At 41.5% G+C, this 27,486-nt stretch overlaps 1 protein-coding gene and 1 long non-coding RNA gene across 2 annotated transcripts; one reads left to right on the top strand and one right to left on the bottom strand.

Moving 5' to 3' along the window:
* Positions 1-6,089: 6,089 nt before the first annotated feature.
* desi1a (desumoylating isopeptidase 1a) lies at positions 6,090-9,257 on the top strand. Its single transcript, XM_035771216.2, has 6 exons — positions 6,090-6,603; positions 7,031-7,052; positions 7,206-7,275; positions 7,497-7,606; positions 7,758-7,880; positions 7,984-9,257. The coding sequence occupies exons 1-6, from the start codon at positions 6,510-6,512 to the stop codon at positions 8,069-8,071; spliced, it is 507 nt and encodes a 168-aa protein (XP_035627109.1). The 5' UTR covers positions 6,090-6,509; the 3' UTR covers positions 8,072-9,257.
* A 1,209-nt stretch (positions 9,258-10,466) lies between these two features.
* Positions 10,467-15,458, bottom strand: LOC127930386 (uncharacterized). The gene is made up of 2 exons (XR_008138048.1): positions 15,230-15,458; positions 10,467-11,483 (listed from the first exon to the last, which is right to left on the bottom strand). It is a non-coding gene; the product is annotated as an uncharacterized LOC127930386 (long non-coding RNA).
* Between the last annotated feature and the right edge of the window lie 12,028 nt (positions 15,459-27,486).

Here is a 27,486-nt window from a genome sequence, read left to right as displayed (position 1 = left end):
ACAGCTCCCTCCCTGCCCTGAAAAGTGTTATAGATCTGTAAGCATAGGTCCCATTGATACAAGTACAATACATGACAAGGAGTAGTGATGCTGCCCAGTGACCCAAGCCTACCAGACAAGCTCACATTGAGGCAAACAACCCTGAACCATGCATGAGAGCACCAGCTATTCCAAACGACTGTGTAATCTTGCTCTCTGTAGCCGATGTGAGTAAGAACAGATGAACAGATAACATTCGAAAGGCTGCGGGGCCAGACGAAATACCAGGACTCGTACTCAGAGCACGCGCTGACCAGCTGGCATGTGTCTTCACTGACATTTTCAACCTATCCCTGACCCGGTCTGTAATACCAACTTGTTTCAAGCAGACCATCATATTCATGTGCCTAAGAATGTTCATGTAACCGGCCTAAGTGACTATCGCCCCCATAGCAATCACATCTATAGTCATGAAATTCTTTGAAAGGCAGGTCATGGCTCACATCAACACCATCATCCCAGACACCCTGGACCAACTCCAATTCGCATTCCGCCGCAACAGAGCCACAGATGACGCAATCTCTATTGCACTCCACACTGCCCTCACCCACCTATACAAAAGGAACACCTATCTAAGAATGTTGTTCATTGACTACAGTTCAGCATTCAACACCATAGTCCCCTCCAATCTCAGGACCCTGGGATTGAACACCTTCCTCTGCAACTGGATCCTGGACTTCCTGACGGGCCGGCCCCAGGCGGTGAAGGTAGGCAACAACACATCTGCCACACTGACCATCAAATCAAATTTGCACCGAATACAACTGTTATAGACTTTACAGTGAAATGCTTGCTTACAAACATTTCCCAATGATGCACAGTAAACTAAATAAATAATATTAACCAACACAAGACAAATAAAATAAAATACACAAGAATGGAGCTATATACAGGGAGTACCAGTTCCAGATCAATGTGCAGAGATATGAGGTACTTGCGGTAGATATGTACATGAAGGCAGGGTAAAGTAACTAGGCAACCAAATAGATAATAATACGAGTAAAATAAAGAACAGAGTAGCAGCAGCAAATGATGAGTGCAAAAGTGTGTGTGAGTGTGTGTACGTATGTTTGTTTGTGTTGTGTCGTCATATGTGTGTGGGTTATTTCTGTTTGAGTGTGTGCGTAAGTATGGTTTGAATGTGTGAGCATAGCCACGGGAAGTAGGGGTGCTGAGGGTGCTACAGCACCCGGGTCCTCCTGCACCCTTTTTTGTTGTTGTAGAAAAGTAGGGCACTGGGCCTTTACTAGTCCTGTATTAGCGGACCATCTGTAGCGCAGGCAATTCACAGCACCCGCCACCACCAAACATCTTCCTACGGCTATGCATATGGGAGATTTGTGTGGGAGTGACAGTGTAGTGTGTGTGAGTGTGTGTATATGGTGTGTATATAAAGTCCAGTGAATGTGCGTAGGGTCAGTGCAAGATACTCAGCCAACAACACGGGGGCCCCTCAGGGGTGCGAACCTAGTCCCCTCCTGTGCTCCCTGTTCACCCATGACTGTGAGGCCCCACACAACACCCTCATCAAGTTTGCTGACAACAAGACTGTGGTAGGACTGATAGAAGATGACGATGAGGCAGCCTATAGGGAGGAGGTCAGAGACCTGGCAGTGTGGTGCCAGGACAAGAACCTCTACCTCATTGTCAGCAAGACAAATGAGCTGATCGTAGACTACAGGAAACGGAAGGGCGAGCACGTCCCCATCCACATTGATGGGTCTGAAGTTGAGCGGGTCGAGAGCTTCAAGTTCCTCTGTGTCCACATCACTAATGAATTAACATGGTCCACACACACTCACACAGTTTTGAAGTGGTCACGACATCGCCTCTTCCCCTTCAGGAGGCTGAAAAGATTTGGCATGGGCCCTGAAATCCTCAAAAGGCTGCACATTTGAAAGCATCTTGACTGGCTGCATCACCGCTTGTTACGGCAACTGCAAGGCGCTACAGAAGGTGGTGAGTACGGCCCAGTACATCACTGGGGCCAAGCTCCCTGCAATCTAGGACCTCTATACCAGGCGGTGTCAGAGGAAGGCCCAAAAAATTGTAAATAACTCCCAAGCAATAGACTGTTGTCTCTGCTACCGCATGGCAAGCGGTACCTGTTCACCAAGTCTGGAACCAACAGGATCCTAAACAGCTTCTACCCCAAGCCATAAGAATGCTAAACAAGACTGATAAATAGCTAATCACATGGATAACCAGAGTACTGCATTTACCATTTTTTACTCTAACTCTCTTGCTCTGACTCTACCCACACATTCACATATACTTACACTGACACCCCAACATACACACACTACATATGCCCACACATGCTTCCACATGCATACTGACTCCACACACACACACACGCACACACACACACACACACACACACACACACACACACACACACACACACACACACACACACACACACACACACACACACACACACACACACACACACACACACACACGCACAGCTACTACTGTCTTATCTATCCTGTTGCCTAGCCACTTTACCCTTTACCTATATCTACAGTACATAGCTACCTCAATTACCTTGTTCCCCTGCACATCAACTTGGATGTGGTACTTATTTTTTTTTAACTCTGCATTGTTGGAAAAGGACCAGTAAGTAATAATTTCACTGTTAGTCTAAACTTGTTGTTTATGAAGCATGTGACAAATACAATTCGATGTTAGATTTGATACGAATCTCTATTGGGGAAGCCCCAAGCTGTATTCCACTTTTGTCCCAGGATTTGCCCCATTGTTGAAACGCCTACATACCCCTTCCACAGCCTCCTCTCTGCACCTGGGTCTCTTGCATGATCGACAATCTCCAGATGTCATGGTAACTGTTTCCAAGGTGACCAATAAAAGGCAAAAGGAGGTGTTGGTAGATCAACCTCTCTACTTTAACCTGTGACCTTTGCTAGAGCATTAAAAAATGACTGTATTTATTGTTCCAAAATTGAAAATTGAAAAAATTGCGTTGATTGCTCTACTGGACTGAACATGTAAATGAAAACAGGCAGGACACACATACGCATGACTCATGCAAGCACAAGCGAATATGTGCACACACACAAACACAGTGCTATATTGGCACCCCTATTAAAATCTATAAGTATCTTGTAAATCAAAATATTCATTTTGTGATATAGTATAACGATGATATACAGCATTGTTCAATCACAGGTTCCAATATGACTTATGGGCTGGCTGTAGGCAGTCGCTTTTCAAGAGTGAGTAAATTTACATCGCAAATATTTAAGTGGTCTAAACAGTCCATGCAAACAGAGCTGACGGAGTCCTTTTGTGTCACTCTCTACGTAGTCTATGTACATTTATGTGTCTGCATTTTTGGAATGCGATGCAAACGGACCTTGGTCGGATCCGTTTGCTTAAACTTGTAGAGCCCTTTACAGTGGGTATCATAAGTATTCACTTAAGAGACTGTCCCTAGTCTACCTGGTCTTGCTGCTGCTCCAGTTTCAACTGTTCTACCTGCGGCTATGGAACCCTGACCTGTTCACTGGATGTGCTACCTTGTCCCGCACCTGCTGTTTTTGACTCTCTCTACCGCACCTGCTGTCTCTAACTATGAATGATCGGCTATGAAAAGCCAACTGAAATTTACTCCAGAGGTGCTGACCTGTTGCACCCTCTACAACCACTGTGATTATTATTATTTGACCCTGCTGGTAATCTATGAACATTTGAACATCTTGGACATGTACTGTTATAATCTCTACCCGGCACAGCCAGAAGAGGACTGGCCACCCCTCAGAGCCTGGTTCCTCTCTAGATTTCTTCCTAGTTTCCTGCCTTTCTAGGGAGTTTTTCCTAGCCGTGCTTCTACATCTGCATTGTTTGCTGTTTGGGGTTTTCGGCTGGGTTTCTGTATAACACTTTGTGACATCCGCTGATGTAAAAAGGCCTTTATAAATAAATTTGATTGATTCAACCTCCTTGTTTTTTTCAGTATGTTGCGTTACAAATTTTGATTGAAATATATTTCATCGTGTGATATTTTTTTGTCATTGATCTATACAAAATACTTGATAATTTCAAAGTGAAAAGAAAATTAAAATGTACAACAATTAAATAACTAAAATATAGTCGTTGCATAAGTATTCCCCCCCCCCCTTTGTTTAGGCAAGCATAAATTAGTTCAGGAGTAAAATGTACATGGACTCATGAAATAATAGGGGTTGACGTGATTTTTTAATGACTAACCCTTTCTCTGTCCCCCATACTATACATATAACATCTGTAAGTTATAATATAATAATAATAATAAGTTCCCTCAGTCAAGTATTGAATTTCAAGCACAGATTCAACTACAAAGATCAGGGAGCTTTTCGAAAGCCTCATAAAGAAGGGCAGTAATTGGTAGATGGGTAACAACAACAAATCAGACATTGAATATCTCTTTAAGCATGCTGTGGATTATATATTAAACCACCCAGATACAGTCGTCCTTCTGAACTGAGCTGCAGGACAGTAGGGAAACTGATCAGGGACGTCACCATTAGGCCATTGGTAATTTTAAAACAGCTACAGAGTTCAATGGCTATGATGGGAGGAACTGAAGATGGATCAACAACATTGTAGTGTCTCCACAAAAATACAAATATACAGAATACAAATATTCCAAAACATCCATCCTGTAAGTATTGCTAAAGTACGGCAAAGGAATACAATTTTGGCCTAAATGCAAAGTCTTATGTTTGTGGCAAATCCAACATATCGCTGAGTAACTGCCTCCTTATTTCCAAGCATGGTGGTGGCTGCACCATGGTATGGGTATGCTTGACATAGGCAAAGACTGGGGAGTAGCTTCAGTCTGCTTTACACCAGACACTAGACAATAACCTAAAACACAAGGACAAATCTACACTAGAGTTGCTTACCAAGAAGACAGTGGCCAAGTTACAGTTTTGACTTAAATCTGTTTGAAAATCTATGGCAACACTTTAAAATCAATTGCACGGCTTGAACAATTTAGAAAATAATGGGCAAATGGGCAAACAATTCAGGTGTGCAAAGCTCTTAGAGACTTACCTAAAAAAGGCTCACAACTGTGATCACTGTCAGAGGTGTTTCTATCATGTATGGACTCAGGGGGCGAGATACAGTAAATTAGTGTTTTATTTTTCATTAATTAAAATAAAACATTTAAATTGATTTTTCTTCCACTTTGACATTACAGAGTATTTAGTGTAGATCGCTGACAAACAAATTACAATTAAATCCATTTTTATTCCAATTTGTAACCCAATAAAATGTGAAGAAATCCAAGGGGATGAATACTTATGATAGGCACTGTATGTGACAACAACCTTCAGACACTTAGTTAGTGAGTAAACCTGTAGGTGAACAAAGTGGGAGTGAACTACAAGCTCCTGATGGATCATAATCGAACATGTAAAGGGTTTTGTTATGCCAACCAAAAGTATACAAAAGTAAAAACAGTTTTATATGAGACACTTGTTAGAACCCTAAACTCACCTGTCAAACCTTGTGAAGTCTCCAAATGCAATCAATGTTGGTTTTGCTGTCCAATTCCATAATTGATGGCCACAAAACTACAATCACTATGCCCTTGGATCTGAAGCTTGAAGACTCAAGTGCACAGAAATATGGGTCTATTGTATTTACTTGCTTTAGACTTGGTGGAGGACAATCACATCACCCCTAACAAACCTTTGCACTATGCGGAGGAATGAAGATGCTGATGCATTTTCAACTCATAATAGCTAGCCCATTACTAAAGGCTGCCTGAATTTTGGTTGGGATAAGTCTTACATGTTATTGGTGTTTGAAGATAGGGCTAAGTCTTCGTGAACTTTGTCACGAGTGTAGAAAGGTACGATGTTGTTCAAATAAACAAACAGACTAAAAGCAGCAAAATGAGATTCAGCACCATGGACAGCGGCGGGAATAGTACATCCGAAATATAGCACCTGGACAGTGGAGAGCGACTGTCTCGCGCAATGGTCACTCCCCATCCACACTGGGTGAATCCTATTTAATAGGCTAGAAAGACTATTGATGGTGTTCAGATGCGAGGAGCTGTAGTTGGGGATTTATTGGAGAATATCATGGCAATGCTTTTTTTATTTTAATATAACAGAGACATTCTTCCACAGAACCTCTACAGTGCTATGTGGACGCATGGAGGCGCTGATGCACTACCAAGCTCATGAGATGCCAATCTGCAATTTTATGGGGGGACAACTGTCTCTGTCAGCCAGGGTACTTGTAGATTGTAATCAGACATCTAAATATCTAACGTCATAGGTACAACGTTCAGGTAATGTAGGTAATTTAGCTGATAATATAATCTCATTTTTCAGTAGACAGCAACCTTGCAAAACCAGCAGACAGTAGAAAGGCAAGCTAACCGCAAAATAGCTAACGTTACTGTTAGCTTAGCTAGCTAACATAAACATATTTGGGGGTTTAACGTAATGGATAAAAATGACACAACAACATACAGTGTACAACTGTATATATACGACCTGTCAAGAGGAATGGCTCGCAATCTCAGCCCAATCATGTTAGGTAAGTGAAGCTCAGTCTCGACAACTTCCCCAGATAATGAAGCTGTGTAGCTTTAGTAGTTAGCTGCGGGTTGAGATTGATGGAGCACGTCGACAAGCCTTTGATGGCTGGCTAGCTAGCTAGCTGGGTAGGCCAACATTACTCTTGCAATGCATCATTTTTTGTTTGTTATTAACTTGCTAGCTAGTTCGTTACAACCTGCCAATTGAAGTAAGTTTGAGCTTGGTTTATACAGTATAGCCCAGCTATTCAAAGGCGTATTCTTCAGAATTTCAGCTCAACAATATTGCAACGTTTACGTTAGCTAAAATGCTAGCTACACACAATACAAGAGTAAAACAGGTTTGTGCGAGCTTGATTGACATGTATGCTCATCAGCAGCGTCAAGCCTCGGTCACACACACACATATATTTTAATGTGTTACAGGAAAACAACTTGATGGCATTTGGTAAGAAATCTCCCACCTATAATTTTGTGACAGTACAATTTATCCACACAACTTTGTCTTTACTGTCACTGCAATTCTTCAAAGGATTATTTTCATGGCCATATTGTAACCATCCATTACTGTACACTCAGTCTTGTGTTTCAATTCTCACAGGCACTCAGCCATTGTGGTTTATGGAGACGAGTTCTACTTTGGAGGAGTGGGTATTTCCAGCTGCTCACCGGTAAGCCTAAAATGATGTATTGGCTAATATCCTCCTAATATTTGATAAGACCTACTTCAGTGTTCCCTCTACTCTTTAGCATGGGTTTGCACTAGCTGACAGTAAGACTAGGCCTACATTGGTATGACCTTCAAAGAGGAGGGAAGGTTAACGCATCGGATATACAGAGAAGTTTTGGGGGTTGGTGTTTTGTAGGATAATATGGACATTATGTGTTTTAGGGGGGAACAATGCTTGGTTCCCCAGACACTGTGGTGGAATTGGGAAACACAGAGGTGACAGAGGAGATCTTCATGGACTACCTGTCCTCGCTAGGAGAGAACACATACAGGTGTGTGTGTGTATGTGTCACAAAAACGTGTTGTTTTTGGTTAACTCACCTCATACACCACCACTTTGGTGGACACATCAGCCATGAACACAACATAGCAGTGATAGCTGTTTTAGATCTGAGATTGCTTTCTGTTGTTATTCTTCCATAGAGGTGACAAGTACAGGTTGTTTGAGCACAACTGTAACACCTTCACTAATGAGGTGGCCCAGTTCTTAACAGGCCGGAAGATCCCTTCTTACATCACAGACCTGCCCTCCGAAGTGCTCTCCACGTGAGTCTACATACTTATTAGCTGAGCGACAGATACTAGTAATGCATTACTGACTTGTGTACCTCTCTGACCCTCTGGCCTGTTCCTCTGTCTAACCATTTAGACCCTTTGGTCAGATACTCCGGCCTATACTGGACTCCATCCACATCGCTCCTCCTGGGGGGAACATCATCAACGGTCGCCACAGCTAAACTGCCTGAGCTGCACAGAGTAGTATTTAGACATGTTCTAATTTACATTTTCAAAATGGAGGTGGGTTATTGACGAAACTGTGGAGGGTGAATCTCAGTGAGTCTAGTCAGTCACACTGCTTTTGTACTGCGTATGCTTGGTTTTAGTATGATTGTTTTGTAACTCCCCACCAGCAATGTCTTGCCTTTTGTAAGTAAAAAAAAATGTTGCTTCAGTTTCCAGTTTTTGTTTACGGACGTTCCTTATTGCCTCTAATGGTATGATCCTGATCTGATGGAAAGTTGCACAACATGAACTTTCTCATAAATCTTCCAATATCATTAATGATTTATAAGAAGGTTAGCATGTATCTCAAGTCAGCGTTTCAGCTTGACTTCCAATGAACTACTCCACTTTGCACCAGATGGTGTGTGCTATATACACCTCTATGCCTTCATCTCTCTCACCTTAGTGTTAATGATGCTGATAGTGTGATATGAAGGATGAATGCTGAAGTGCACAAAATCTGCATTAGTTCTCTGGATGAAGAAACAGACCATGCGTATCTTGTATGTGTTTGAAATCATCTCAGAAATGTAATTTATTATGGAAAAGTTTGTACAATTTTGGGGTCAAGTTTGGGATCAAATCATACATATTCTTGTATCATTTTCATTGGGCCATCAGTAGGAGCAATAACTCTTCACATATCTATACTTATTAGACTAGGCATGAAACGTGTAAAGTCCTTTTATTAAATGCACTTATTCACTGCAACTCCTGGCACTGGTTAACTATAGCATCATCCAGTAGAACAGTACAGTAAACTGTATGTTCTGTAGAAGACAGCACCTCTGGTATCGCATCAGACAGGTAATTACAGCATAGCATGTTTCATAAAAAGAATGACTCCACCAATAGGTGCTTGTATGTTGAAGGAGACAAGGCCCTTCACCTTGGTATGTTGCTCACGTAACCACCTTCAGCAATCAACCTGACCAATGAAATGTATTGTACACCTCATCCTTATTTGTTGTTTTATTTATTTCAGGATCAGTTGCTGGCTGCTAAATGTAATGATTTCAGTAGATATTTATGAATACTATATTAGTTATGTATGGTTATTTATGTATGGATGATATTGTTTGCACATTGTTTGCTTGTTTTGTAATTGTATCTAAATAAAGCCATTCACTCCAAATTTTACTATGTGCACAGTTCTGCGAGAGTGTCTGTGTTACTCTCCCAGTGTTAGGCATGCAAAGTATTGGTCCCTCAAGCTGGATTTGTAACATGTTTTTGATCCATTAAAGGAACTACAGTTCAGATAAGATAAATGGTCTAAAGCACAATTTTAGACTGACTTCTTCCTGTTTTGATGTTGATTAGATGTTGCCGTTCACACAGCTGTTGTCAGCAGGACAAACCCCATCACTAGTAATCATGTGAAGGATAAATTGTCCAAATGAACTTCAGTGTACTTGCAGTGACCTTGACTGACGCATCATGTGCTCAGGCTACTGTCACAGTGTGTTAGAGGACAAAGTCTTCAGTCATACTTTTTGCATGCTTGTTATGTTTGTGTCATAGTAGTTGTTCTGTTGTCATGGCCCTGTCTCTAAGTGTTAGTAAAACTTCATATGAAAGTACAGCTGTCAACAAGATTGCGTTTATATCTGCTTCTTATCTGAACCTAGAAATCAACAGTTCAGTGGAATAACAAAGCATTAATGGTTTTTATTTTAATGCAGAATATGGACGATATTATGTAGAAAATGTTGTTGGGGAAACTACAAGTCATGATCTAATAGTCCTTGTTTTATTACCTCATTGCTTCATCCTTGTAAGAGCTGGATAATTCAAGTGCATGTGAAGAGAGAGCACTTGGGCTTTGATGACAGACCTGTCAAGACAAATAACACCATGTTTGCATTTTGGGAACACAAAAGTAGGTATGAGGCTTGGTGCTGTTCTGGGGAAGGCTACCTTGAGGTGCTATGGCTATTTATCTTCACCTCAATCCCCCACTCTGCTCTCTCCACCAACTTCTTAGACTGGTGTCGGAAATGTTGGGGGGGGGGCAAAGTTGTTAACATGGCACTACCTCCGTGAGAGAGACTGAGTCACACTCACCCTCCCCAGTGACAAACCGTTATATGACAGACCTTTTTTTTTTCTCCTTTAATGTGACTTAAAGGGGTCATGGACGAGTATCCGAAGGGATGGAAGGTGGTGACGAAGAGGCAACTCTAGGAAAACAACACCTACAGTGGTTGGAGTTCTGGTCATGAATCCTAGGAGGAGCCACTGTATTAGGAACTTGACTTGGACTGCTATGTTTGCATAAGTACATGTAGGTGTTGCTAGTTAATATTCTGTGTGTGAGGACAGACGCTGGGAGACGAGAAGCAAGTATAGGGAGTGAATATTTAATAAATGATAGACATGAAACAAAACACGGACAGCATCTGGATAAGGGAAACATAACGACAATGCTGACACGGGGATCAAACTGAGGAATAGACAGATATAGAGGAGGCAAGCAATAGGTGTTAGAGTACAGGTGAGTTCAATGAAGTGCTGATGCGCGTAACGATGGTGATGATGGGCAGCCTGACCCACTCGAGCGCCAGAGAGCGGGAGCAGGTGTGACACTGTGTGGTAATAGTTAATACAAAATATGGATTCATAATTAAAACGTCAGGTCAAGTAATTTGAGTTTGCAGATTGCCCTAATACATTTAGGATTAATTAACTCAAACCCAAGGTTAGGATTTTAATTCAAAGTAACACACACACACACACACTACTCCTACTGCTTGTTCCTGCAGCTATGCATTTTACATTGAAGGATTAAAAAACAGATAAAATTACACTGTTGCACAATACTACAATATAGTACAGAGTACATCAAATCAAATGTATTTATATAGCCCTTCTTACATCAGCTGATATCTCAAAGTGCTGTACAGAAACCCAGCCTAAAACCCCAAACAGCAAGCAATGCAGGTGTAGAAGCACGGTGGCTTGGAAAAACTCCCTAGAAAGGCCAAAACCTAGGAAGAAACCTAGAGAGGAACCAGGCTATGAGGGGTGGAGATTATAACAGAACATGGCCAAGATGTTCAAATGTTCATAAATGACCAGCATGGTCAAATAATAATAACAGTAGTTGTCAAGGGTGCAACAGGTCAGCACCTCAGAGGTAAATGTCAATTGGCTTTTCATTGCCAATCATTAAGAGTATCTCTACAGCTCCTGCTGTCTCTAGAGAGTTGAAAACAGCAGGTCTGGGACAGGTAGCATGTCAGGGTTCCATAGCCGCAGGCAGAACAGTTGAAATTGGATCAGCAGCATGGCCAGTTGGACTGGGGACAGCAAGGAGTCCTCAAGCCAGGCAGTCCTGAGGCATGGTCCTAGGGCTCAGGTCCTCTGAGAGAGAGAAAGAAAGAGAGAAAGAGAGAATTAGATAGAGCATACTTAATTCACACAAGACACTGGATAAGACAGGAAAAATACTCCAGATATAACAAACTGACCCTAGCCCCCCGACACATAAACTACTGCAGCATAAATACTGGAGGCTGAGACAGGAGGGGTCAGGAGACACTGTGGCCCCATCCGATGATACCCCCGGACAGGGCCAAACAGGAAGGATATAACCCCACCTATTTTGCCAAAGCACAGCCTCCACACCACTAGAGGGATATCTTCAACCACCAACTTACCATCCTGAGACAAGGCCGAGTATAGCCCACAAAGATCTCCGCCACGGCACAACCCAAGTACATAGCACTCTCTCCTGTAATAATTGGAATTTATACAAATTTTAATTGGCCAAGTCCAAGCACCCCATCACGCAAGTGCTCCACCATGTAGCAATCACATTTAGTTTGATGTAATGTTTATACTGTCCAATCAAGCTTGTTTAAACATCTCTTCATCTATCTTAGGTGTCAGTTTACATGACTGCCAATTTTGTAATGAAACGCACTATATAAAATACATATACAGTATTATTATTATTACTACCCATTTGTCTCCTCTCAAATCCAACATTCAATTTACACTTTGTCTCAATGTGTGAGAGTTAAATTTAGTCTCAAAGAAATGTTGCTTTTATCATGACATAACAAATGCTAATTGTTTAAATAGGAATAACCTTGACTCTCCACTTCCTCTCTCTAACTTTCCACCTCAGGAAGCGCCCAGTTGTCAGGGTCACCATATGGGAGATCCCATGAGAAACAGACCTGCCTGACCTCAGAGTCTGAGTCAAGGCAGATACTCTGAACTCCCATGCACCTGCATACATACATAAATATAGGCATCTATGTCCTCTCCTCCGTCTGGTGGGTCCATCACTGAGCCATTTCCTGAAATGCCCTTGGGTTGTCCCATCCGGAGAATGTGTACAGTGGGGCAAAAAAGTATTTAGTCAGCCACCAATTGTGCAAGTTCTCCCACTTGAGAGAGGCCTGTAATTTTCATCATAGGTACACTTCAACTATGACAGACAAAATGAGAAAACAAATCCAGAAAATCACATTGTAGGATTTTTTATTAATTTATTTGCAAATTATAGTGGAAAATAAGTATTTGGTTTTGGTACCCTTCCCCAGATTTGTTTCAGTACTCTTCCCCAGATTTGTGCCTCGACACAATCCTGTCTCGGAGCTCTATGGAGAATTCCTTTGACCTCATGGCTTGGTTTTTGCTCTGACATGCACTGTCAGCTGTGGGACCTTATATAGAGGTGTGTGCCTTTCCAAATCATGTCTAATCAATTTAATATACCACAGGTGGACTCCAATCAAGTTGTAGAAACATCTTGCTTAGGATGTACCAAAGCTTGATTTCGAGTCTCATAGCAAAGCGTCTGAATACTTATATAAATAAGGTATTTGCAAAAATTTGCAAGAACCTGTTTTCACTTTGTCATTATAGGGTATTGTGTGTAGATTGCTGAGGGAAAATATTGTATGTAATCCATTTTAGAATAAGACTGTAACGTAACAAAATGTGGAAAAGGTCAAGGGGTCTGAATATATTCCGAAGGCCCTGTATTTATAACTTGTCAGAAATGTCCAGATCAACGAGCCCATGTCAGCTACGTTTTAGATTATTTAGGTTAGGTTATTTTAGGTCATATATTTTGTAGTAACGTTCCCCAACACTGGAGGGGGCCTGGATTAAAACGTTTGGGAACCCCTGCACAAGACACATTACAAAACTAACACAGACCCTCTCTCTCTCTCTCTCTCTCTGTCTCTCTGTCTCTGGCAGAAGTAACATTCAGAAGGTATTGATATGCTTAATGATGATGGGATTGACACACCAGACTGTGTTTGTTTGTGTATGTGAACAAATTAGTGTGTGGAATTTCCCCCTTGTTGCCATGGCTTAAACCCTAATCTTGAAAACCCGACCCTAGGCAACACAGTGACTAGGCAACAGTGACTAGGCAACAGTGACTAGGCAACACAGTGACTAGGCAACACAGTGACTAGGCAACAAAGTGACTTGGGTCTGGTTTCAATGATGGACTCTTTCCTGTTCAATAAAATAAAAAAATAGTAGCTAGCAAGATGGAGATCATGGAGGCTATTTTTAATGAGTGCATTCATTTCGCATCTACTTTCTTAATTAACTAAATCCACTGCAAAGGTCTTTTTGCTTGGAAACTTTGGTTTTGAATCGTGACATTCTGGCCTGTCTGCCTCTTGATTTGTTGGGAGAGTCCCTGGAACATTTCTTCCCCTTATCGACTTAGGCAGTGAGGTAGTTCCTCTATCCAAAAAGAGTCCATCATTGAAACCAGACCCGAGTCACTGTATTGCCTAGTCACGTGTTGCATAGTCACTGTGTTGCCAAGTCACTGTGTTGCATAGTCACTGTGTTGCCTAAGTTAGAGTTTTCAAGACTACTAAACCCCATCATTCTCAAAGTCCCCCTCCCCTCACCACTTCCCCTTCAAGTTAAGTGAAGGAAATGCGATGAAGCCCCATTAATTCCACCCATTCAGAGAGGTCTGCATAGTGCACACAGAGATGCCATGTGTCAGCCTATAGCGAGCTGCTCTGGTCCCCAAAATCCCACTTGCCTCTAGGCCTGGAGGCACCGCTTAGAGGGCAGCTCTAATTACCCATGGGGCTCTTGGGCAGAGAGAGGGAAACCAAGAGCTCCATCATCAGCACTCTGGATTTGTCTCAGTGTTTTAGTATTTATTCACATTTCATCAGGCATTAGTGAAACACCAGCTTTCCTTTCCCTCCTGAGCTGCCTTACAAGTGACTCTGTGACCTGCACTCAAGGACACCGCCAATCTTCACTCCATTAGAGAACCAGCTAGTTGAAATATGTCTGTTTAAAATTCCACTATGACACGCCATTTAGATAATACGAGGAGTATGCTTGGCTGCCACTGGGTGGCGCTAGCTGAGAGCAGTTGTAATGGGGGAACCACTGATGAGGCTTTTTAATGGAGCGATCTCAAGACTATTAGATCTGAGTTTGATACAAGTAGTCCAGAATGACATAACACTCTTTATGGTTGCTAATAGTGTTACTTAAGTTCATGCTTTCCATTGCAACGAGAGACCCATCTCTCTTACTTTAATTTGAATGGAGGAAGAAGTGACATACTTTATGAACTGATTACGTTCACCCTTGTTTAATGGGTTGTGAGAGACACGCAGGTTACAGAATGTATTGATGCACACAGTACATCGTGTATACGACATCAATTCATGTTCTCAATTTAGCGAATGGGAGCATCTGTAATAACCTTCCCTTTGTTCTGTTTTTGGGCAGATTGATGATGAGAGTTCCCTCAATGTCGCTTAAATGTTTCCCCCTGCATTGAATGTGAAAAGTAACAACACTGTGTTGCAGAACTGGTTCCTGACACGGGAACCCAAGGGCAGCTGCTGACCTCTGAATCAACAACATTGTGCTTTCAGACACAAGAAATACCACAGCTGAAAATTATTTAATTAATTCAACACCCTCTCTCTCAACTTTAAAAAACATATGCATCTGACACAGTCACTCCGTAGTGGTACCAATACCATTCCTGCTTTCTCTGTGGAGAGCTACAGGGTTTAACCACGCCTACAATCTGTGAGAATTGTTGATGAACTCGTTGACTGCAGTTCTCTATGACCTGAAAGACTTACTTGCAGAATAATTATTTCTGGTGAAGAAGGCAACTTCTGGCGGATCCAGCTGTGGCAGGGTCAGAGTGTGTCCTCAGCAGGGTCCTCGTCAGAGTGTGTCCTCGTCGGGTCACCATTTGTATGGGCTGATGGGTAGCGGAGCAGCGCGGTGCGTCTCAGTTTGAGAGAGGGGCATGACCCATAAAGGGAGGCTGACAGATGCCCGCTGTAAATAGGACATTAACTGGGGTGACCTGAGAGAATGGGGGGTAAGGAAAAGGAACGAGATGAGAAGAAAACAGAGTGAGTAGGAGAGGAAGAAATGCTTAGTGGGCATTTTCATGGAGCTTATAACTGAGGGGAAGGAATTCCATAGTCTCTGCGCAAAAAGTCAACCAAAACATTTATTAACTATCTGTGTGTCAGTGGACACCTGCAGGCTGTCCATAGTCAAACATTGTTAAGAATTTTACTGAGGCACTGGTGATGATTTACTGGTGTTGAGTTTCTCTATACTCGATGAAAGGCTTTTGACAGAGGACATAGATCTGAGTGAATCCAGGATTTTAAATGACTGTGAATTAAAAAAAGATATTAGCAAGATATTTAATCTCCACCACTATTTAGCTCATAATCATAGCTTGTATGTGCTGAAACAAAACAGAGAAATGAGAAGGCCGGGGGAGAGAATGACATATCGGTTCAGTCAATAACTGAACTAGAAAAGCAAGGTAGGGGTATTGTCATGATACAACATGTTTAACTATTTTGATTACTCCAAATGAGTAGCCTTGAGTCAAAACGTGACAACAGAGAGCAAAAGAGAGTGAGAGAGAGAGAGGAAATGAGGAATAACTCGTGGGCCTACGGCTCTGACTTCAGGACGTCACTACCACTGAAGATACTACTGTTGTCAAATGTTGTTGTTTATTTGGATCCAACCATTAAAAGAAAACCTGACCCCAGAACACTAACATGCTGGCAGAGAGGGAGGCAGGGAGTGAAAGAGAGAGAGAGAGAGAGAGAGAGAGAGAGAGAGAGAGAGAGAGAGAGAGAGAGAGAGAGAGAGAGAGAGAGAATAAATGGGAACTCGAAACCAGGAGCAAGAGAGAGAGGGTGAGGAAGAAAAAAGAGACAGTCAGTCAGAGTTAGTTGTTCCGCTTTTCATGGGAGCCTGAGCCGCTGTGTGTGGCCCTCGTTAGCTCTCCAGGGCCCCGGCAGCAGTGCTGGAATGGATGGATATATGGAGGGATGGATGGCGATGGGCTTGTTTTGTTTCTCTATGCCCAGAGCTCTGTGGGTGCTCTGAGTGAACGGGAGGGCCCCCGAGCGAAGTGTGTACCAGAGACAGATCGCAATGCACGGCCTAGCACTCATCAGCCTCACCACAACATCAACCCTTCATTTTCCACAAACATCTCAGCTCATCTCTACTAAAATACCATTTCACATCTCAGCCCTGACATACATTCACATTGTACTGGATCTTCAGTATATTCACTAATTAGACACTCTTATCTACACTGAAGCCCCTTCTAGTACTGCAGCCTTTTCCAACACTTAATGACCAAAAGCGCCCTCTTTGACCTCATGGGTGGATTTGTTATTAATATTTTTTCTAAATTTCATCATTCATTAAGATATGTTTTTTGATGACGAAAATCCTGTGTTTCTATGTCAAAAGGTTTTGTTATAAACTCAAACGTCCTCTCACTGTCAACTGTGTTTATTTTCAGCAAACTTAACAGTAACAGTCAGTATCTGTTGTGGCCACCAGCTGCAATATGCACTGCAGTGCATCTCCTTCTCATGGACTGCACCAGATTTGCCAGTTCTTGCTGTGAGATGTGACCCCACTCTTCCACCAAGGCACCTGCAAGTTCCCGGACATTTCTGTGGGTAGTGGTCCTAGCCCTCAACCTCCGATCCACAAGGTCCAAGATATGCTCAATGGGATTGGAATCCAGGCTCTTCGCTGGCCATGGCAGAACACTGACATTCCTGTCTTGCAGGAAATCGCGCACAGAGCGAGCAGTATGGCTGGTGTCAGGATGAGTCAGGATGAGGGTACCACATGAGGGAGGAGGATGTCTTACCTGTAACGCACAGCGTTGAGATTGCCTGATTGCCTGAGATTGATGCTGTGACACACCGCCCCAGACCATGACGGACCCTCCACCTCCAAATCGATCCCACTCCAGAGTACAGGCCTCAGTGTAACGCTCATTCCTTCGACGATAAACGTGAATCCGACCATCACCCCTGATGAGACAAAACCACGACTCATCAGTGAAGAGCACATTTTGCCAGTCCTGTCTGGTCCAGCGAGGGTGGGTTTGTGCCCATAGGCGACGTTGTTGCTGGTGATGTCTGGTGAGGACGTGCCTAACAACAGGCCTACAAGCCCTCAGTCCAGCCTCTCTCAGCCTATTGTGGACAGTCTGAGCACTGATGGAGGAATTGTGTGTTCCTGGTGTAACTCGGGCAGTTGTTGTTGCCATCTTGTACCTGTCCCGCAGGTGTGATGTTCGGATGTACTGATCCTGGGCAGGTGTTGTTAGACGTGGTCTGCCACTGCGAGGACGACCAGCTGTCCGTCCTGTCTCCCTGTAGCGCTGTCTTAGGCGTCTCACAGTACGGACATTGCAATATATTGCCCTAGCCACATCTGCAGTACTCATACCTACTTGCACAATGCCTAAGGCACGTTCACGCAGAAAAGCATAGACCCCGGGCATCTTTCCTTTGGTGTTTTTCAAGTCAAAACTGTGACCTTAACTGCCTCCCATCTGTAAGCTGTTGCTTTCTTAACGACCGTTCCACAGGTGCATGTTCATTAATTATTTATGGTTCATCGAATAAGCATGGGTAACAGTGTTTAAACCCTTTACAATGAAGATCTGTGAAGTTATTTGGATTTTTACAAATGATCTTTTATTGCTGAGTTTATTTCAGTCTTCCGTGATGTATGTAAAGTAATATATTGGGATGCAAACTCAAAATTGAATACATTTTAACTCTACAGTTGAAGTCGGAAGTTTACATGCACTTTAGCCAAATATATTTAAACTCCTGACATTTAATCCTAGTAAATATTCCCTGTCTTAGGTCAGTTAGGATCACCACTTTATTTTAAGAATGTGAAATGTCAGAATAATAGTAGAGCGAATTATTTATTTCAGCTTTTATTTCCTTCATCACATTCCCAGTGGGTCAGAAGTTTACATACACTCAATTAGTATTTGGTAGCATTGCCTTTAAATTGTTTAACTTGGATCAAACGTTTCGGGTAGCCTTCCACAAGCTTCCCACAATAAGTTGGGAGAATGTTGGCCCATTCCTCCTGACAAAGCTGGTGTAACTGAGTCAGGTTTGAAGGCCTCCTTGCTCGCACACACTTTTTCAGTTATGCCCACAAATTCTCTATGGGATTGAGGTCAGGTGATGTCCACTAAAATACCTTGACTTTGTTGCCCTTAAGCCATTTTGCCACAACTTTGGAAGTTTGCTTGGGGTCATTGTTCATTTGGAAGGCCCATTTGCGACCAAGCTTTAACTTCCTGACTGATGTCTTGTGATGTTGCTTCAATATATCCACATAATTTTCTTTCCTCATGATGCCATCTATTTTGTGAAGTGCATCAGTCCCTCCTGCAGCAAAGCACCCCCACAACATGATGCTGCCACCCCCGTGCTTCGCAGTTGGGATGGTGTTCTTCGGCTTGCAAGCCTCCCCCTTTTTCCTCCAAACATAACGACGGTCATTATGGCCAAACAGTTCCATTTTTGTTTCATCAGACCAGAGGACATTTCTTCAAAAAGTACAATCTTTGTCCCCATGTGCAGTTGCAGTTGCTTTTTTATAGCGGTTTTGGAGCAGTGGCTTCTAACTTGCTGAGCGGCCTTTCAGGTTATGTCGACATAGGACTCGTTTTGCTGTGATATAGATACTTTTGTGCCTGTTTCCTCCAGCATCTTCACAAGGTCCTTTGCTGTTGTTCTGGGATTGATTTGCACTTTTCGCACCAAAGTACGTTCATCTCAAGGAGACAGAAAGCATCTCCTTCCTGAGCGGAATGATGGCTGCGTGGTCCCATGGTGTTTATATTTGCGTACTATTGTTTGTACAGATGAACGTGGTACCTTCAGGCGTTTGGAAATTGCGCCCAGGGATGAACCAGTGGAGGTCTACAATTTTTTTGGCTGATTTCTTTTGATTTTCCAATGACGTCAAGCAAAGAGTCACTGAGTTTGAAGGTAGGCCTTGAAATACATCCACAAGTACACCTCCAATCGACTCAAATTATGTATCAATTAGCCTATCAGAAGCTTCTAAAGCCATTACATCATTTTCTGGAATTTTCCAAGCTGTTTAAATGCACAATCTTCTGACCCACTGGAATTGTGATGCAGTGAATTATAGGTGAAATAATCTGTCTGTTAACAATAGATGGAGAATTACTTGTGTCATGCACAACGTAGATGTCCTAACCGACTTGCCAAAACTATAGTTTATTAACAAGAAATGTATGGAGTGATTGAAAAACAAGTTTTATTGACTCCAACCTAAGTGTATGTAAAGTTCCAACTTCAACTGTATATCTGAAATATTATCATTGTCTTCTTTTTTTTAAGCCCATAACCACTTTATTTTTTAATCTAGGGAAGTCAGTTAAGAACAAATTCTTATTTTCAATGTCAGCCTAGGAACAGTGGGTTAACTGCCTGTTCAGGGGCAGAATGGCAGATTTGTACCTTGTCAGCTCGGGGATTTGAACTTTCAACCTTCCAGTTACTAATCCAATGCTCTAACCACTAGGCTACCCTGCCACCCCAATGTGTGTACTTTTGTTTCAAAGTAGACTTGTTTAAGACTACGAACAATTCCTCTGTGTGACTGTGTTTCAGCCCACTGCAGTAATGAACTATATTGTGTATACAAATCAGTGAAACTCCTACCACCTAACTCCCCAGTCTAAATGTTTTACGTTACATTTGACATTACAGTCAGCTACAATGTAATGTCCTTGGTTTGTCATCCTCTCTGTTTCTCCTATCCCAAGTTACTTACAGCTACTTACATAACAGCAGATGTATCCTTCCTTTAACCTGATGATGTGTCTCACCCACAGCTACGTAGCTTGGTGTGTAGGGAGTTGTTAAAGGGAGATAATTGTCAATATTTATTTACCCCTATTTCGTGGGGCACATACAGGTAATAAAGGAAACACTTGTGTAAATGATATGATATGATATCATATGATACGTAAATGATACAAAGTATATTGAAAGCAAGTACTCAATAAAAGGTGTGGTTCCTGAAATAATTAAGCAATTACAACATCCCATCATGCTTAGGGGCATGTATAAAAATGCCCATTTGCCCATTATTTTGGCTACCATGGCTAGAAGAGATCTCAGTGATTTTGAAAGAGGGGTCTCAAAGAAGCATAAAGCGTGTGTATGTGTGTGTGTCACCAGATCTCAACCAAATTGAACACTTATGGGAGATTCTGGAGCTGCGCCTGAGACAGCGTTTCTCACCACCATCAACAAAACACCAAATTATGGAATTTCTCATGGAAGAATGGTATCGTATCCCTCCAATAGAGCTCCAGACACTAGTATAATCTATGCCAAGGAGCATTGAAGCTGTTCTGGTGGCCCTATTAGGACACTTTATATTGGTGTTTCCATTATTAACGTCTCCCGAGTGGTGCAGCGGTCTAAGGCATTGCATCTCAGTGCTAGAGGCGTCACTACAGACCCTGGTTTGATTCCAGGCTGTATCACAACTGTCCGTGTTTGAGAGTCCCATAGGGCGGCGCCCAATTAGCCCAGTGTCGTTAGGGTTTGGCTGATGTAGGCCATCATTGTAAATAAGAATTTGTTCTTAATTTACTTTCCTTTTTAAATAAAAAAGATGAATCTGTGGGATGTATTTTCAATAACCCAGGGTGACGAGAAAAAATATAATTTACTACAATTGGTGCTTCACTGGCATAGGTTTACGTTTGATCCCACTGGGGACACACTGGTTGAATCATTGTTGTTTCAACTTCATTTGTGAAGATATTGTGACGTGGAAAATACACTACATGGCCAAAAGTATGTGAACACCCTTTCAAATTAGGGGATTTGGCTATTTGAGTCAATCCCATTGCTGGCAGTGTATAAAATTGAGCGCACAGCCATGCAATCTCCATAGACAAACATTGGCAGTAGAATGGGCCGTAATTGAAGAGCTCAGTGACTTTCAACGTGGCACCGTCATAGGATACAACCTTTCCAACAAGTAAATTCGTCAAATCTCTGGCATGCTAGAGCTTCCCTGGTCAACTGTAAGTCCTGTTATTGTGAAGTGGAAACGTCTAGGAGCAACAACTGCTCAGCCGCGAAGTGGTAGGCCACACAAGCTCACAGAACAGGACCGACGAGTGCTGAAGCACTGTCCTCGGTTGCAACACTCACTACCTAGTTCCAAACCGCCTCTGGAAGCAACGTCAACACAATAACTGTTTGTGGGGAGCTTTAAGCCTAAGATCACCATGTGCAATGTCAAAGGGTCGGCTGGAGTGGTGTAAAGCGCACCGCCATTGTACTCTGGGCCAGTGGAAACGCGTTCTCTGGAGTGATGAATCACAGTTCACCATCTGGCAGTCCAACGGATGAATCTGGGTTTGGCAGATGCCAGGAGAACGCTGCCACCCCGACTGCATCGTGCCAACTGTAAAGTTTGAATAATGGTTCGGGGCTGTTTTTCATGGTTCATTAGTTCCAGTGAAGGGAAATCTTAATGCTACAGCATACATACATTCTAGACAATTCTGTGCTTCCAACTTTGTGTAAATAGTTTGGGGAAGGTCCTTTCCTGTTTCAGCTTGACACTGTCCCCTTGCACTAAGCGAGGTCCATACGGAAATGGTTTGCTGAGACCAATTTGGAAGAACTTGACTGGCCTGCACAGAGCTCTGACCTCAAACCCATCGAACACCTTTGGATGAATTGGAATGCCTACTGCGAAGCCAGGGCTAATTGCCCAACGTCAGTGCCTGACCTCACTAATGCTCTTGTGGCTGAATGGAAGCAAGTCCCAGCAGCAATGTTCCAACTTATAGTGGAAAACCTTCCCAGAAGAGTGAGGATGTTATAGTAGCAAAGGGAGACCAACTCCATATTAATTCCATGGTTTTGGAATGAGATGTTTGAGGAGCAGGTGTCCACATACTTTTGGTCATGTAATGTATGTGGGTTTCTTGTAACAGAATTACAAGGCACAAGGCAATACTCCTTAAACTACAAATATTAATAGCTAAATATGGAAAATAAGAAACAGGATTTAAAAAATATATATATGTTTACAAACATATATTTTTATAAATATAATTGAAATTTGTGTCTCATTATGGTAAGTGGTGAAATAAGTATAGCCAGTTACAACTGTAATGGCCTAGCAGATAATAAGAAAGGACAATCAGTATTTACTTGGCTAAAGAGAAGGAATATAATATCTATTGTTTACAGGAAACTCATTCAACAATTTTAGATTAAGTTTTGTTGAAAAAGGACTGGGGGGCGAAATATATTTCTCCCATAGGGAAAGAAATTCAAAAGGGGTGATAGTTTTAATTAACAGCAATTTTGATCCAAATGTGCAAATTGTCCAAACAGATCATCAAGGTAGATGGATTATTTTTAATATGTTATTGGACAATAAACAGATACGGCTTATTAACCTATAAGGTCCAAATAACGATGATCCAAGCTTCTTTGAAAATATATATAAGAATGTATCAACTCTACAAGCAACACTATACTCTATTATTATGGTGGGAGATTTTAATACGGTCTTAAATACCTCTATGGACCGGAAAGGAAATCACACTACAAACTATCACCCTCAGGCACTTAAGGAAATTATGAATGTCATGGATATATTGGAATTAGTGGATATATGGAGACTTAAATACCCTGACCTAGTGAGATATACAGTGCCTTGCGAAAGTATTCGGCCCCCTTGAACTTTGTGACCTTTTGCCACATTTCAGGCTTCAAACATAAAGATATAAAACTGTATTTTTTTGTGAAGAATCAACAACAAGTGGGACACAATCATGAAGTGGAACGACATTTATTGGATATTTCAAACTTTTTTAACAAATCAAAAACTGAAAAATTGGGCGTGCAAAATTATTCAGCCCCCTTAAGTTAATACTTTGTAGCGCCACCTTTTGCTGCGATTACAGCTGTAAGTCGCTTGGGGTATGTCTCTATCAGTTTTAGTTCTTTAATAATAGAAGAGTGTGATAAATAAAAACATATACCAATTTCATTTAAGGACCAAATAACTGACAGCTGTGCCACATAAATTGCAAAATAGTTGGTAAGAGATTTTCGATGTACCCATTCCATGGCACATGGTTCAAGAATTCACACGCCGGATTCAAAACTTCAAATTTTTCAATTTAAATGACTATACAAAATTATTGCAACCAATAGAATGTTATATACAGTATATGGGGTATTCAATATTCCCATCTCTGCAGATTTTGCTGTGAAGAGGCAGAGTCATTAGATCATTTATTTTGGTATTGTCCATATGTTGCACATTTGTGGTCACAGGTCCAGGAATGGCTGAAGAATTGCAACATTTGCCTAGAACTAACGCTGCAGATAGCAATACTGGGTGATTTGAAAAACAATAGTCAGTCAATCAATAACATAATAATTATTTTTGCAAAAATTTGTATTTTTCATTTACAATCTGTAGAAGCTATGAGAACAGAAAGGCTCAGTACTTTTGTGAAGCATCACAGCACAGTTGAAAAATATATGGCAAATAGAAATCCAAAATGGATGATGTTGAGAGATAGATGGTAGGGGTTGAATGGAGCTGAAGGGTGGGACTAATAACAAGATAACCAATGTAAAACATACGGGGTCTGTAAAATGTATATAGGTTCAGAAACTTTGTGAAATAGCACAGTTACAAATAGAAATCAAACTGGATGGACATCAGAAATAGAGGAAGAACTAAAAACAAACATAATCTAACTATTGTAAAATAGATTATGTCTGTAAAATGTGTATAAAATGTATAAACTGAAGGTAGAAGCCTAAGTGTTTATTAGTTTACTCCAATTGGGGGAAGGGTGGTAGGGTTTGCGGGGAATAATAAAGGTATATTCTTTAAAAAGTATGTATGTCTATATACAGTGGGGCAAAAAAGTATTTAGTCAGCCACCAATTGTGCAAGTTCTCCGACTTAAAATGATGAGAGAGGCCTGTAATTTTCATCATAGGTACACTTCAACTATGACAGACAAAAGAAATCCAGAAAATCACATTGTAGGATTTTTATTAATTTATTTGCAAATTTTGGTGGAAAATAAGTATTTGGTCAATAACAAAAGTTTCTCAATACTTGTTATATACCCTTTGATGGCAATGACAGAGGTCAAACGTTTTCTGTAAGTCTGTAAGGTTTTCACACACTGTTGCTGTTATTTTGGCCCATTCCTTCATGCAGATCTCCTCTAGAGCAATGATGTTTTGGGGCTGTTGCTGGGCAACACGGACTTTCAACTCCCTCCAAAGATTTTCTATGGGGTTGAGATCTGTAGACTGGCCACTCCAGGACCTTGAAATGCTTCTTACGAAGCCACTCCTTCGTTGCCCGGGCGGTGTGTTTGGGATCATTGTCATGCTGAAAGACCCAGCCACGTTTCATCTTCAATGCCCTTGCGGATGGAAGGAGGTTTTCACTCAAAATCTCACGATACATGGCCCCATTCATTCTTTCCTTAAACAGATCAGTCATCCTGGTCCCTCTGCAGAAAAACAGCCACAAAGCATGATGTTTCCACCCCCATGCTTCACAGTAGGTATGGTGTTTTTTGGATGCAACTCAGCATTCTTTGTCCTCCAAACACGAGTTGAGTTTTTACCAAAAAGTTATATTTTGGTTTCATCTGACCATATGACATTCTCCCAATCTTCTTATGGATCATCCAAATGCTCTCTAGCAAACTTCAGACGTGCCTGGACATGTACTGGCTTAAGCAGGGGGACACGTCTGGCACTGCAGGATTTGAGTCCCTGGCGGCGTAGTGTATTACTGATGGTAGGCTTTGTTACTTTGGTCCCAGCTCTCTGCAGGTCATTCACTAGGTCCCCCCGTGTGGTTCTTGGATTTTTGCTCACTGTTCTTGTGATCATTTTGACCCCATGGGGTGAGTTCTTGCGTGGAGCCCCAGATCGAGGGAGATTATCAGTGGTCTTGTATGTCTGCCATTTACTAATAATTGCTCCCACAGTTGATTTCTTCAAACCAAGCTGCTTACCTATTGCAGATTCAGTCTTTCCAGCCTGGTGCAGGTCTACAATTTTGTTTCTGGTGTCCTTTGACAGCTCTTTGGTCTTGGCCATAGTGGAGTTTGGGAGTGTGACTGTTTGAGGTTGTGGACCGGTGTCTTTTATACTGATAACAAGTTCAAAAAAGTGCCATTAATACAGGCAACGAGTGGAGGACAGAGGAGTCTCTTAAAGAAGAAGTTACAGGTCTGTGAGAGCCAGAAATCTTGCTTGTTTGTAAGTGACCAAATACTTATTTTCCACCATAATTTGCCAATAAATTCATTAAAAATCCTACAATGTGATTTTCTGGATTTTTTTTCTCCTTTTGTCTGTCATAGTTGAAGTGTACCTATGATGAAAATTACAGGCCTCTCTCATATTTTTAAGTGGGAGAACTTGCACAATTGGTGGCTGACTAAATACTTTTTTGCCCCACTGTAGGTATGTGTATGTATATATGTGTATATGTATGCATACGTGTATGTATATGGATATATTTACCCCAAAAATATATGGGGGATTGGAAATGATGCAGACAATTACATTGATGGAAGCAACAATCTTTCCGCAGTATTAAGCTGATCCGCCCCTTGAAAAAAAAAAATATATATATATATTTTTTTTTTAAATGAAAAAAATAATACTCCTTAAACTTATAGAAGGTAAACAATTTATCCACATACTTTTAGCCACTAAATGAACATTGGATATGAAAAAAGTAATAAACCAGTACTGTTGTCATTTAATTTCAACCAGCATTGTAAACATTGAAATTAGGGTAAAACTTCAATTTAAATATGTTGACTTAACCTGACTAACCTGTTGTTGCATCAGTCTAATGTCAACATAATCATCAGAGCTATGTATAAAAACACGTTGAAAATTCAATTTAGAAACTTAAAAAATATTATTGGGTAGTTGAAATTATGTTGAATTTCATATTTGATTAGATGTACTTTATTTGAACTGGTGTCAATGTTGATAAAATGGTATGTTTAAATCAAAGTAACAACCTGGTGATCAACCTTTAAATAAAATGTGAAGCCACAGTCCAAAGATTCCTGACTGAACATTGACTCCTACTGGTAATCGCCATTCCGCCCACTTTGCTTCCCTTCATTGAATGGGGCTCCGTTGTTTCATTTAAAAAAAGGTTATTTAACTAGGCAAGTCAGTTAAGAACAAATTCTTATTTACAATGACGGCCTACTCTAATCAAACCCCGACGACGCTGTGCCAATTATGCGCCACCCAATGGGACTCCCAATCACAGCCGGATGGGATAAAGCCTGGATTTGAAGCACGTATTATAGTGACACCTCTTGCACTGAGACGCAGTGCCTTAGACCGCTGCGCCACTCAGGAGCCCAACCAACACATACAAAGGATCAAAACCATTTGAGACTGAAAAGCCCTATACGGCTTGACCATGCAATTTATGCTTCCAGCAGAATGCACAGCCACCAGCTATGGTTTTCATGCCCTGGCGAAGGATCCTGTCATACAAATGAGGTGATTGGAGTTGGATGGTCCTCGGTGGTAAATATACAGGTAGCTTGACCATACACTGCTGGTTTTGTACAGTGCATTCAGAAAGTGTTCAGACGCCTTCCCTTTTTCAACATTTTGTTACGTTACAGCCTTATACTAAAATTGACTACTTAATATGTTTTCCCTGATCAATCTATAGCCCATTATGACAAAGTATTTTTTTGTTGCAAATTTAATAAAAAAAAAATACAAAACAGAAATACCATATTTACAAGTATTCAGACCCTTTGCTATGAGACTCTAAATTTAACTCAGCTGCATCCTGTTTCCATTGATCATCCTTGAGATGTTTCTACAACTTGATTGGAGTCCACCTGTGGTATATTAAATTGATTGGACATGATTTGGAAAGGCACACACCTGTTTGTATA

Source organism: Oncorhynchus keta, chromosome 5, assembly GCF_023373465.1.
Source record: "Oncorhynchus keta strain PuntledgeMale-10-30-2019 chromosome 5, Oket_V2, whole genome shotgun sequence".
Lineage (NCBI taxonomy): Eukaryota > Metazoa > Chordata > Actinopteri > Salmoniformes > Salmonidae > Oncorhynchus > Oncorhynchus keta.
The sequence above is the reverse complement of the archived record's forward strand: the minus strand, read 5'-3'. Positions and strand labels throughout refer to the sequence as shown.